General features: G+C 37.5%; 1 protein-coding gene across 1 annotated transcript in view; it reads left to right on the plus strand.

Annotated features, from left to right (window-relative positions):
* mre11a (MRE11 homolog A, double strand break repair nuclease) overlaps positions 1-14,731 on the plus strand; it is a 271,381-nt gene that overhangs the window by 174,024 nt on the left and 82,626 nt on the right. The window contains exons 13-15 of the mRNA XM_026282677.1: positions 803-976; positions 10,582-10,641; positions 10,749-10,935. Coding sequence (XP_026138462.1) covers positions 803-976; positions 10,582-10,641; positions 10,749-10,935 — 421 coding nt within the window. The remainder of the gene's footprint in view (positions 1-802; positions 977-10,581; positions 10,642-10,748; positions 10,936-14,731) is intronic.

Here is a 14,731-nt window from a genome sequence, read left to right on the forward strand (position 1 = left end):
CTCCAGATGTTTGCGCTCTGCAAGTGAACGACGCCTTGTGGTGCCATCCCAAAGAAGTTCAAAATCACACTCCAGACCTTTTCCTGGATTGTGCCCAGCTGGTGGAATGACCTATCAATTCGTACAGTGTCTTTACTCATTTTTAAGAAACATCCAAAGACTCATCTTTTTCGCCAGCACTTAACCATCTAATACTAGCACTTTTCCTTTTTTTCTTGTCTTTCCATTTATTAAAAAATTATTAATAATAATAAATCCTGGCTATGCGTTCTGTACTAGACTAACTAAGACTTGTCATGGCACTTGTATACTGTTTTTGTTCTCTTGTTGACCTGACTTCTTCTATTGTTCTCATTTGTAAGTCGCTTTGGATAAAAGCGTCTGCTAAATGATTCAATGTAAAAATGTAAATGTAAGATGATTAATCACATCTTACTGGACTGCTCTGCTTCTAATTCAAGTAAATGTGATTTTAATTAGTAAGGTCTCTAAAAGACTCAAAAACATTTAGAATTTTTATCATATTTTAATTCAGAACATCTTGTATAATTTGTTGTATTTTGTTTTATTTGCGTTTAAAATATTATATTTTATTTTATGGGCATCTGTCCATAAAGGCCAGGCTCAGCCTGAATTAATTGTTTTTACTTGTTTTTGTAAACTGATGGACAAGTATATTGAGTATAATGAGTTTAGAAAATGTTTAATAGATTTGTTAAAAAAGTTATAATTTAAAGTTAACTACCCATTGTATATATATTGGCATGTAATGGTGTACGTTTCTGTATGTGTTCATGTGTAGAATGTGCAGTTGTCTCTGTTGACGGAGCAAGGCATGGGAAAGGCAGTGCAGGAGTTTGTGGATAAGGAGGAGAAAGATGCTATAGAAGAACTCATAAAGTACCAGCTGGAGAAAACTCAACGGTTCCTCAGAGAACGACGGGTTGAAGCCACAGAGGAGAAGATTGATGAGGAGGTAAAATGTGGAACATTTAAGGAAGATCTAGTAAGAAATTTTAATTAAATAAGGAGTTCTTTTTACAATGGCATTCTTTTCTTTCACAATGAGCTTACTTGTCAGGTATCAGGTAGAGGGATGAGGCGAGGACTCAATGATGCAGATAAAAGGGCTCTTTAATAATAATAAAATAAAAGAAACAAACTAAAACTACCCTGTAGGGGGAACCGACAAAAACTTGACAGGCAAGGCACGAGGAGCACAAACAACACTCAAGCAGCTAATGAGCAAACTCATTAGCTGCATGTTCAGGCAAGACAGCACGCAGCCAGCACAAACCAAGCTGCATGCAACTATACAAGATAACAAGAAAAGCATGCAGCCGAACACAAACCACATGCCACAGAACACACTTGGACAGAAGAGCACACGGTCGAGCAAACTTGAGACCGCACGCTCCCACAACAAGACAGAACATGGAGCGCGAGTGTCCGGACTCCGTCATTTACCTCGCTCCAACATAAAACAGGACATGCGGACGAGAGCCCATGGCTTGAGCAGCCTCGAAGCCACATGCTCACCTGAGAACAATACCATAACGAGAGTGTCAGGGCTCTGTTACAAAACCATGAATAACACTAGACTGAAGTTACAGAACCCTGACACTACTTAATTGTAATTTCCTGTGACATTCTAACTCTTTCAAGAAACAACATCGTTATGTTACCATTTTCAGGGTGTAAATTGTAATCATATTAAAAAAGTAACCGATAACACTTTATAATAAATGCATACTATGAATCAATAATTAAGCATTAATAAATAGTCAATTCATCATTTTTTAAGCATTGTCCTGACATGAATAGATATTAGTAAGCAGTTTATAAATACAGCAATAAATGGTTTGTTCTTGATTTAAAAGCATATCTACAGTAGGTGGACAGCCTATATGGGCCTTACTGCCGTGCGTACTGTAACTGAAATTGAGTCGCGTGGTAAAATCATTCGCGAAACTACCGCCAGGTGGCGCAATTTGCACCGTGCTGTTCCACTTAAGTCCATGCGTTCGCCTACCAATGGTATGACATTAACTAACAGTAACTTACATTAGTAGCCAGTCAGAATGTTTTGCTTTTATAAACAAACTCAGTCACGGCCCTGATGAATGGAGAAGCGCGACAAAAAGCTGTGAGGCGAAATGGTCAAATATATCCATCTAGCGCGTATTTACAAAGAAAAGTTCAGAGTAATCATGTAATCTCCATAAGAATTATATGATTGCCAAAACATATTTACCGGGATTTCTGAAAAGGTCCTGTTCACACATGATCTATTAATGGTAACTTTACCAGTAAAGACTGTATGTGTGAAAGGGGCTAAACTTCCTCTGTATACGCTGTGAATTTTCATTGCTTAACGTAATCTGGAAAAACTGTGCATTATCTCATTAGATTTGTAACATTAATAATTTATAAACATTTGGCAACACAGCAGATATATGAACATATGTCTAAATATGCCATTGTATTGTACATCGCGATTTCAAAATAAATGTTTCTGCGCGTGGCCAAATATTAAAACTTAATGGATTTAAACATTGTTTAATCGAGCTGTAAAGTTTATCGTCACCAGGCCGTTGGCGCCCTCTGCAGGTATTTGTTTTAATACATAATGTACTTAAGTTATGTTCATGTTATATATAGGCATATTTCATTATGTATTTTAACAGTGTTGTTCAGTACAATCTTGTAATTTCTTGGTTTTGATGTTTTATTTTAGCCAATTATTATTGCCTCATTGTTAGTTTATATATAAATAGTCATACTAAAGCCTGGTTTTCACTTAAGTCTGTTTGTGTTACAAAATAAATAAATAAATAAATTAGGATTACTCAGTTGTCGATATAATCATAAGTTACAGCCCTAGATTACTTTATTTCTAAATACAACTGCATTGTTTTACTTTTTGTAATAAAAAGACAAACATTTTATTGAAAACTTCTTAAAAGCAGTATTAAAATATTGTCACATTCTAGTGAACCAAGTATCTGTACTTTTGTCTCATCTCATTAGCTAAGTGTATTGTTACACCCCTAGTGTCGGGAAGCGATGATAAAGCTCATCATTTTTCAAGTGTATGATACAGCTTTCATTCTGCAGGTCAATCATATATTCATGAAAAAGAAAATCAGTTTGAATAAAGAAAGCAATAACTTTGCCATAGTATCCTTTCAAATGTTAAAGTTGTCACAGTCATTGCATGCTTTGCATGATTTTTTTGCCTCGCCCCGCCCCCGGAAAAAAGTCCAGGCTCAGGATTTTTTTTTTGCTTTAAAGGGTTAGTTTGCCCGAAAATGAAAATTATGTCATTAATAACTCACCCTTATGCTGTTCCAAACATGTAAGACCTCCTTTTATCTTCGGAACACAGTTTAAGATATTTTAGATTTAGTCTGAGAGCTCTCAGTCCCTCCATTGAAGCTGTGTGTACGGCAGTGTTGTAGTCGAGTCACCAACTGTCGAGTCCGAGTCGAGTCTCGAGTCTCAGTGTTCGAGTCCGAGTCACCAAAGAAGAGTCCGAGTCGAGTGCAAGTCGAGTCACCATTACCAGAGTTCGAGTCCGAGTCGAGTCTCGAGTCCCATATTGGATTATTATTATTATTTTTTTTATTTTTTTTTTTTTTTTGAGGAAACAATAGCAACCAACTGAGTTGGTAGGCATTGAAGTCCATTATATGAAGGAAACATTCTGAAATGTTTTCCTTAAAATACGTAATTTAAGAAAAAACGCCATGGATATCCTGGATGGCATTAGGAGGAGTAAATGATTAGGAATGTTTTTTTGTGTGTCTGAACTAATCCTTTAACACTGTATTACAGAAATACACTCGGCGAAAAAAAAAGAAACGTGCATATTACAATGAGTGTGTGAGAGAGAGAGACAGAGTGTGAGGTGTGTGTGTGAGAGAGAGAGAGAGAGCGAGAGAGCGTTTGTGTGTGAGTGACCGAGTGATTTAGCGTGAGTGCGTTTGTATGTGTTCAAGTGAATGTGTGTGTGTGTGTGTGTGACAGCATGCGCCTGGTCAGAAAGCGATGTGTAACGATAAGGGCCGTTGAAATATCGCGTCTTTTGCACGCTCAAGTTCATTATTTCCAATGTACTGTAGGCGCGCGGTATGCACGTTCATAATGGAAGCGTATGCGCGCTCATAACGGCAGCATCCAGGCGCGTCCGCACCGCACCGCACCGCACTTTACAGAATGCCGCAAGTGCACCGCGGGTCATGTGACAAGAACTAACCATCAGCTTCATCCTTTCCCGCAAGTGCCCGAGCGCTTTGGAAAAAAAGTTAAGTAAGTGACGTCGGTGAGTGTGTTGTCAAGCAAAGAGAGCAAGCGATAGCAGTGTCTGTGAGGGAAAAGAATAGATCGCGGCCGGTCTTGGGCACAAAACATTTTCTATAACATTTTTAGTTAAAAACAACGTGATGAATGCTTAAGTCCGATTTTATATATCCTCGAGTCCGAGTCCAAGTACGAGTCATCAGTCCACGAGTCCAAGTCGAGTCACGAGTCCAGAGAATGGAGTCTCGAGTCGGACTCGAGTCCAAAGAATAGTGACTCGAGTCGGACTCGAGTACTCCATCACTGGTGTATGGTATACTGTCCATGTCCAGAAAGGTAAGAAAAACATCATCAAAGTAGTCCATGTGACATCAGAGGGTCAGTTAGAATTTTTTGAAGCATCGATAATACATTTTGGTCCAAAAAAAGCAAAAACAACAACTTTATTCAGCATTTCCTTCTCTTCCGTGTCTGTGTGAGAGAGAGTTCAAATCAAAGCAGTCTGGATATCCAGTTCGCGAACGAATCATTCAGTTCACCAAATCGAACTGAATCGTTTTAAACGGTTCGCATCTCTAATACGCATTAATCCACAAATGACTTAAGCTGTTAACTGTTTTAATGTGGCTGACACTCCCTCTAAGTTCAAAAAAACCAATATCCCGGAGTAATTCATGTACTCAAACAGTACATTGACTGAACTGCTAGGCTGAGGCCTATTTTTAAGTGACTGTTTGGAACCCGTGTTTAGACCCGTGTTTCCGCTGTGTCCATCCCGACCCGTATCTGACACAGTTGGATATTTTTCACCCGTTTCAACCAAATTTGCGGGTACCCGAACCCGTGCAGGACTCTATTCCGTGCGCTGTGAGGCGGGAACCTGGTCTTAAAGCCTTCCGCAAACACCCACGATCAAAAATAACAAGGATTTTCCTAAAATAATTATTAATTATTAATTGATGATTTATTATCATTATGGTCTTGTGAAAATAATAATATGGGCTGCGAGAAAATAATGAATACAAAGAGGAGTGCTGCTGAGTGCAAGCATGTTTCAGCCCAGTAACACACCGTTCTGCACAGCCAAAAATCAAATACATAATCAAATCTTAATATATTCCGCGCTTAATATAAAGCACATGCAGAAGTAGCCTAATAATTGTGAAAAATTAGACATTTTAATTATTTATTAATAAAAAAAATATTGTCGGTTGCAGGATGAAATTCACAGTGCTGGCTCTCTCCGACGAGAGAAATGCAACATTCACAGATTACACAATTCGTTTTCATTTAAAAAACATTTCAAGCTTTCTGTAGATATATTTTTTATGTGAGAGACACCACGATATTACAACAGCCCATAATATAACTGTATATTCAGCAAGAATTCATGTTAAACATATTAAGCTTGATCAGAAGGTTACAATAACTGCAAGAGTCAAGCGGGATGTTAAGAGTTTGTCTCTTTCTTTTACTGATTATTTTCGGGTTTAAGCATGGTTTAAACAGATTCAAACTCAATTGCTTTCACAATAATGCATTCAAACAAATGTAATCTTACAGTGCTACTACATTATCAATAAATAATTTGTGTGTGTTAATAAAGGAAGGCTCGCTTCTGCTCCATTCATTAACAGAGACACGCAGAACATGCAGGATTCATATTTAAATAAACTGTTCCGGCTTAATATTTACAGATATTAGTCCATATCGTGATTTGATGTAAGTGCAATGACCTATTTTTGATTAATTCATTCAAAATTTGACAAATTTCCATGCCATTCCGTGTTAAACTGTAAAAATCTGTTTTTATGACTGGATTCCGTGATTCCCTCCGCGTTTTCTGCATCGCGGAAATCATAGGGCCCTAGTTGTGGTATGCCAGCTCTATCTTGCAATGGACACATGCCACGACATTCTCTTTATGTTTGCCCGCGCCCTAAAATCAAAACACTGCTGAATCCTTGCAGTAAGCGACTTCGGATGCAGGGCTTGTGTCTCCTTCCGCTTTGTGGGTGATATAAATGCGTTGTGTCACAAAAAAATAATTGCGAAAGAACCTGACGTGAGATTTAAAATAAATTAAGAGAGGCTTCGAGGCAGAGGAATTTGCCTCGATACATTTTTGTAATCGAGTTACTCGAGGAATCGTTTAAGCCCTAGCGCGAACACTTTAATACTGTGCTGTTTCATCCTACTTGCAGTGTGTTTAGCTTCCCATATATCTCTATGGCAAACGCGCGGGGGGATGTTTGAGCCCATTCGCAACTACAGTAGCCCTGAGTGGAGTGTTGGTGGATGTTAAATAGAAAACCGATTTTCATTTAAACAAATCGATGTAAACCACACATTCGAGTTAATCAATAAAATCTATTTATCGCCCAGCCTTATTAGAAAGTGTTAGTAATATTAATAAGCTATTTAAATGTACATTTATATATCTGATTATTTAGACATATAGTAATAGTGTAAGAAATTCCCTTTAGCACAGCTCCATCTAGTGGATGCATAATGCAAACCCAGTCAAACGTTTGACTGTAGTATCTTCTATTCTATGCGCCTTATAATCCGATGTCCCCTATATATGAAAACCGTGCTAAAATAGGCAATTCGTTGAAGGTGCGCCATATAATCAGGAAAATATGGTACCTGAATTAAAGGAATATTCCACCCCAAAAATGAAAGTTTTGGGTAACACTTTATAATAAATGCATGCTATTAATCATTAGTTAAGCATTAGGAAACAGTTAATTCATTATTTATAAAGTATTAATAGACATTTATAAGCAGTTTATAAATACAGATATAAATGCTTTATACCTGATTTAAAAGCATATCTATTATGTATTTAATATTTTTTTTTTTCATACTTTATTAATGATCAATTTATCATTTCTAAATTAAGTATAGCATTATTTACACACCAGTTATTAAGGAGTTGTCAGTGGTTCATAAGATCACTTAGAAATTGTAAGTAATTGATTAATAAACTATTTAAATGTGCATTCATACATCTTTTTATTCAGACATATAGTAATAGTTACTTATAGTGTTAATAAATGGTTTATTAACATGCATTTCTACTGTAATTCAGGGTTAATTCAGGTAGTTATAAAACATATGTAGTTGTTAGTTAACTATTTTTGTGAGCTCATCTAAAGTGAGGACTATTTATGCCTTGTAAAGCTTTTACAAATTAGATTTAAAGGCTGTTAATATTTCTATGTTCTGTATCACTGTGTTGTGTTTGTTTCCGTTTTTTGTTTAGAAGATAACTGAGCCTTTAAATATCCTTTATAAATGCTTTACAAGGCATAACTAGTACTCACTTTAGATGAGCTCACATAAATAGTTAACTGACCACTACTAAATGCTTTATAACTACCTGAATTTACTACATTTCTTGTGATCTTGTGAATCACTGGCAACTCCTAAATAACTGGTTTGTAAATAATGCTATACTTCATTGAGAAATGATACATTGATCATGAATGAAGTATGAAAATACAATTATTAAACACATTCTAGATATGCTTTTAAACCAAGAATAAAGCATTTATATCTTTATTTATAAACTGCTTATTACTGTCTATTAATGCTTTATAAATTATGAATTATCTGTTTACTAATGCTTAATTGATGATTAATAGTGTGCAGTTATTATAAAGTGTTACCAAATTTGGTCATTAAACACTTACCCCCATGTTGTTACAAACCTCTATGGGACAGTCTCAAGCCTCCCGGTTTTATCCAAAATATCTTACATTCTGTTCTGAAGACGAATTAATCTTTTACAGGTTTGGAACAACATGGGGGTAAGGGATTAATGACCAAATTTTCATTTTGGGGTAAAGTATCCCTTTAATCATAAATTATAGTAGGAATACCTGTTAATAAAGCATTTGATAACAATATTGCTGTGTATAAATAAGATGTATAAATGTGCATTTAAATAGATTATAAATCAGTTACTTACCATATTTTCCGGACTATAAGTCACACTTTTTCACATAGTTCTTGCGACTTATCACCAGGTGTGACTTACCGTTACCGTCTAGAGCCGCGAGAGTGCGCTCTATGCTGCTCAGTGCTCCTGTAGTCTTAGAAATTGCTTATTAATGTCTATTAATGTAGGGATAAAGCATTATAAATCATGAATTGATTGTTTACTAATGTTAAAATATAATAACTGCACAGTATGAATAATTAGACTAAGAAGGAGTCCGTGCTATTTGCATTGCACCCATCTTGCACTTAAGTGCGAACTGTAGTTTCAATTTCAGGAGTTGCCCTGCTATTGCCTGTGCTAATTATGCCACTTTTCCACCAAAATTACCCAGAACATGGTTACCAGGAACTTTTTTCCCTAGGAACTATTTTCCCCCAAGACCTGTTGCTTTCTGTGTTTCCACCGTGGTCTAAAGTACCAGGGAGATTAGGCAAATAGACTGGTGCACAAAGTACTCTGATTTTGGACGTTCATCCTCGGTAGTTCAGACTTTATGCATTCGAGTTGGGAGTTTGAGTTCTGCGACAATGCAAACCGCAAACAGCAGTGTGCTTGATAACATCAGTCAGCTCGCCTTGGCTACTGCAATTTTCCTCACTGTATATTGACAATAAAACGAATTATGATATAAAATAACACTGCCTCCTTTCGTTTTCATTTAAACATAATAACAGTTGCAGAAATGTACTTAGTTCAGGGATATGTGTATATATACAGCCATTACAATGAAATGAAATATTATATCAGTTTGCCTTTTTTATTTTCATTTTAACATATAGATAAATTGAATACAGACCAAAGATAACCTGTTAGATTTACCATAAACTAATTATATTTTATGTTTAACCACTAAAGAGACATCAAAGCCAGCGGCACATATCAGATGGTCTAGCCGAGGTGAGGCTGCTCTCAGCGGATACATGTTAACTGAGCTCCCACTGAACGCGTGGAGCTCGCATCTTCGAAATCGGGGAAACACATTTTTAAAATAGGCGCTGTCTTTGTAAATAACCCTCTGGAGTCTAAGGGTATTTTTGGGGCCTGGAGAAGTTTTGTCATGCCCTGACATTTGTGCTTTTTTCAGTTTCTTATAAATACCTAAATGGCTAAAGTCTAATCTCACTGTAATCAGCACATACTGGGCTATAATAATATGTGTGCAGCATGTATGTACATGATTGTGTTTTTGAGAAAAAAAATGTTATGCGTGGTTAGTGAAAAACTAAAAATGTTAAATCACTTGAATAAGGCAATAAAAAACATACAGAACATTAGTTCCCGGGACTTTTGAGAACTGGAGCTTGTCGCCTAGAATTTTTCTTTCTAAATTATGTGAAAATCATCTTGTTTACTCACAGAAAACAATATATTGAATTAAATTATCTAAGACACTTTTTGTTGGTAAAAGTCATATGTGAGTAGGTGTCAACTATCATGAATATCATTGTGATTTACACCTGAGAAGACAAAGGCCTGCATAATGAGCTGCATAATGAGCCTTTCAGTCATCTGTGCCACTGAGAGGGAGGAGTTATAAGAAAGAATGTGAGGACAAAATAAATCTATATAATGTTATGTTTTGTAGTTTATTTAGAATGTATTCAAGTATCCCACAACATAATTTAATATCCACTTGGGGGAGCAGTTAAACAGTTTATTAGGAAAAATCAAAGCTGACTTTCAAACTGAATTTTTTGCATCATTACTCCAGTCACACAATCCTACAGAAATCCTTTTAACAATCTTATTTTCTACAAAAAAATAAATAAAAATAAATTGACTCCAGAGGGATAAACCACATATTTGAGTTTTAAACTACTACATTCTAGCCTGAAATACTTTTAAAATGACATTTTATGATACAATAACAGTAATATTTTGAAAATGATCAAAATAAATGGTGGTTTCGCCCCCGAAAGTTTCGGAACTTTGAAAAAGTACTACCTCACCAGCAGGGACTTTCTGGGGGGCATTTTTTTTTACCCGGAACTTCATTTAGTTCCTGGTTCCTGTGGTGGAAACACACCTTGTACCAGGTCAAAGTCCCTAGTTCCTGGGTAAAGTTCCTACGGTGGAAATATATATAAATGTGTGTGTGTGTGTTTAGTACATTAAAATGTATTATAGGACTTATTTTAAGGTCAGTTATGTAAGAATGATTTTGGAACAGTGGACTGCTTTGGAAGCTTCTCTTGTGTGCACATCTCAGTCAATAAATCTTGGCTCAGACGATAATACAGGGTCTCACCTTTACTTACATGTGTCTTTAGATTCGACAGTTTCGAGACTCAAAGAGGAACACAGCAGAAGAGGATGAGGAAGTGCAAGAGGTCTCTTATTTATTTTTCTCGCTATACAGTACACTAACTTCTTTTCACATTCATAATTTACTAACATTCCTATGTAAATTAACCTAGCAACATTCATTTTGTTTCAGGCTATTATTCGTGCAAAAGCTCATAGGGACTGCAGTGATTCTGTTAGAGATGATGACCTCAACCTATCAGATGAGTCAGCTGACATTGCTGTGGAATCAGATGAAGAGTACACTTCTGCTCCTACAATCCGTGGAAGGGGGCGTGGCTCCAGAGGTTCAAGCAGAAGAGGAAGAGGAAGAGGAAGAGGTATTTACACAAACCATAAACATTTACAAACATGTATAAAGTTTCTTTGATCGCTACTGTAAGGTCCAGGCACTTGGCCCAAGGAAGGTATCCAGTGATGGATGAAAGTTTCCTGCGTGTTCGGTAGGGGTGCTCCGATCACGATCGGCCGATCGTTATGCGCTTCTCGTCAGTAAAGCCGGTTTTCTAATCAGCGGTTAATTCCATCAGGTGCCTGATTTCACATAGAGCAGCTGTTACTACACAGAGCCGTTGTTAATAGAGAAGATGCGCAAATCACGTTAATTTTCAGCGTTTTTTGGTGCATCTTCTCAGTTAACAAAGGCTCTGTGTAGTAACAGCTGCTGTATGTGAAATCACGCACCTGATGGAATTAACCGCTGATTAGAAAACCGGCTTTACTGACGAGATGCGCATTAACGATCGGCCGATCGTGATCGGAGCACCCCTAGTGTTCGGTCTTTCAGCGCGTAGAGTTATTCATTTTAGGTTAAACTCAAATCTGTCTCCATTGTATTATTTAATCTGACACCATTGTATTATTTAATCTGACTCCATTTTATTATTACCTCAAATTTAGGTTGGAATGCAAATTGGTTGTATGCCAGTTTCTAGGTATTATTATTCTGACATTTGATTGTTCTAGTTAAACTCTTTATTACCGAGGTGCGAGGACCCTCTTGTATCTGCTTTTTTGTATTATTATTAGGGCCCGAGCACCGATGGTGCGAGGACCCTCTTGTTTCTGTGTCGTTTATTATTATTTTATTTTTTTTCTGAAACTTTCTCGAAAAGTCATGAAACTTGGCACACACGTCAGAACTGGCAAATGATTAGGTATGCAATGGTTTGCTAAGGTGGGTGTGGTAAAATGGCTCGACAGCGCCACCTATAAATTTTCAAGTTAATCTTGAGCTACGTTTCACATACTTGTACGAAAATCGGTACACACATGTAACACACCAATATCTACAAAAAAGTCTCTTGGTATGAAATCCAAATCCCAACAGGAAGTCAGTTATTTTTTTTCTTAACAAAAATTTTGTTGTTTTTGCCATTTTCGGGGGTTGTACTTTAACGAACTCCTCCTAGAGATTTATACAGATCAACACCAAAGTTTGTCAGTGTAATCTAAAGGCCTTTGCGATGTTAAATTTCGAAGATCTAGAGTTTTCGTTTAGGGGTGTGTCCGTGGTGGCCTGGCGAATTTCGATGATTCGCCATGAAAAATGAAGTTGCTATAACTCAGACATAAAATGTCCAATCTGCACCAAACTTCACATGTTTGATAAGACTCCTGACCTGAACAGATCAACATTGCCAAATTTAGTTATAGTCATAGCGCCACCTGCTGGCAACAGGAAGTGAATGCTTTACACAGCAATGAACTACTCCTAGAAATCTAATAAAATCAAAATTGTGTTATGGTCCGATTTATCTAAAGGCCTTTGCAATAGTGAATTGTGAATATCTTGAGTTTTCGATAAAGGGCGTGACCTTGGCGACGTGACAAAATTTGATGTCTCGCCATGGGAATAAAATTTGAAACTCAGGCATAAAATGTCTGATCTTCCCCAAACTTCACATGTTTGATAAGAGTCCTGGCCTGAACACAACTGAAGGCCAATATTCCATTGGGTGTGGCAAAATGGCTCGATAGCGCCACCTATACACTTTCAACATAGCGCGCCTCGAGCTATGTTTCACGTACATGTACAAAAATCGGCACACACATGTAACACACCAATATCTACAAAAAAGTATCTTGGTATGAAATCCGAATCCCAACAGGAAGTCGGTTATTTAGAATTTTCTCTGCAAAATTGGTTTTGTTTTCGAAATTTTCAGGGGTTGTACTTTAACGAACTCCTCCTAGAGATTTATTCAGATCAACACCATACTTGGTCAGTGTAATCTAAAGGCCTTTGCGATGTTAAATTGTGAAGATCTTGAGGTTTCGCTAAAGGGCGTGTCCGTTGCGGCCTGACAAATTTTGATGTTTCGCCATGAAAAAGGAACTTGCTGTAACTCAGACATACAATATCCAATATGCCCCAATCTTCACATGTTAGATAAGACTTCTGCCCTTAACAGATCTACATGCCCATATTCAGTTATAGTCATAGTGCCACCTGCTGGCAACAGGAAGTGACATCTTTTACGCTGCGACAAACTACTCCTAGAAATTTTATGACATCAATGTCTTTTTTTGTGGTCCGTCTAATCTAAAGGCCTGTGCAATGTTAACTTTTGAAGATCTTGAGTTTTTGTTAAAGGGCGTGTCCATGGCGCCATGACAAGTTTGATGTCTCGCCTCAGCAAGAGAAGTTGTTATAACTCAGGCATAAATTGGTCAATCTTCACCAAACTTGTTCGATAAAGAGTCCTGGTCTGAACACATCTGAAGGCCAATATTCCATAATAATGATAGCGCCACCTGCTGGCAACAGGAAGATTGGAACATATAAGGAATATACTTTGATATATTCCAATCATATTTATGACTTTAAAAGCATATTTCTCACCGTTAACCTTTTTACTAATGCCACTCGCTGGCGGGGAGCCCGGGTGCGAGGGCCCGTTCATCGCTGCTTGCAGCTTTAATTAGGGCCCGAGCACCGAAGGTGTGAGGACCCTATTGTATCTGCTCCGTTTATTAGGGCCCGAGCACTGCAGTGCGAAGACCCTATTGGAATTGCTCCGTTTATTCTTCTTCTTCTTCTTCTTCTTCTTCTTCTTCTCCGTCATGAACATGCTCCAAAACTCACGAAACTTTGCACAGGCATCAGGACTGGCAAAATTTACATCTGATATAGGTTTCAGAAGTGGGTGTGGCAAAATGGCTCGATAGCGCCACCTGTTAAATTTCAACAGAGTGCTCGTCGAGCTGTGTTTCACGTACATTCATGAAAATCGGTACACACATGTAACACACCATTACCTACAAAAAAGTCTCTTGGTACAAAATCCAAAACCCAACAGGAAGTAAGTTATTTTGAATTTCCTGTATGATTTTTGTGCAGTTTTTTCCATTTCCATGCCTCATACTTTGACGAACTCCTCCTACAGTTTTAATCGGATTATCTTAAAATTTGGTGAGGGTCATCATAAGACCTTTGTGATGTTAAATTGCGAAGGTTTTGAGTTTTCGTCAAGGGGTGTGTCCCTGGCGGCCTGACAAAATTTGATGTTTTGCCGTGAAACAGGAAGTTTCTGTAACTCAGGCATGCAATGTCCGATCTTCCCCAAACTTCACACATGTGATAGGTGTTCTGTCCTGAACAAACACCCATGACCAAATTCAGTTATGGTCATAGCGCCACCTGCTGGTAACAGGAAGTGGCAAGGTTAACACTGTTATGGACTCCTAGGAACATATTAAAAAGCATCAACAAGTGTTAAATAGGCTGGCAACATACTAGATACATACTAATACATGCTAGCAACACAGCTTAATGCTAAAGCACGCTACTAATGTAGTGAAAAAGGAAGTTGCTGTAACTCAGGCAAGCAATGTCCGATCTTCGCCAAACTTCACACGTGGGATAGGTGTTCTGTCCTGAACAAACAACCATGACCAAATTCAATTATAGTCATAGCGCCACCTGCTGGTAACAGGAAGTGACAAGGTTAACACTGTTATGGACTTCTAAGAACAAATTAAAAAGTGTCAATAAGTGTTAAATAGGCTGGCAGCATGCTAGAAACATAACGAAAGATGCTAGCAACACTTATCTTAGTGTTGAAGCATTCTACTAAGGCAGTGAAAAAGGAAGTTGCTGTAAAAAAGGCAAGC

Source organism: Carassius auratus, chromosome 15 (assembly GCF_003368295.1).
Source record: "Carassius auratus strain Wakin chromosome 15, ASM336829v1, whole genome shotgun sequence".
Lineage (NCBI taxonomy): Eukaryota > Metazoa > Chordata > Actinopteri > Cypriniformes > Cyprinidae > Carassius > Carassius auratus.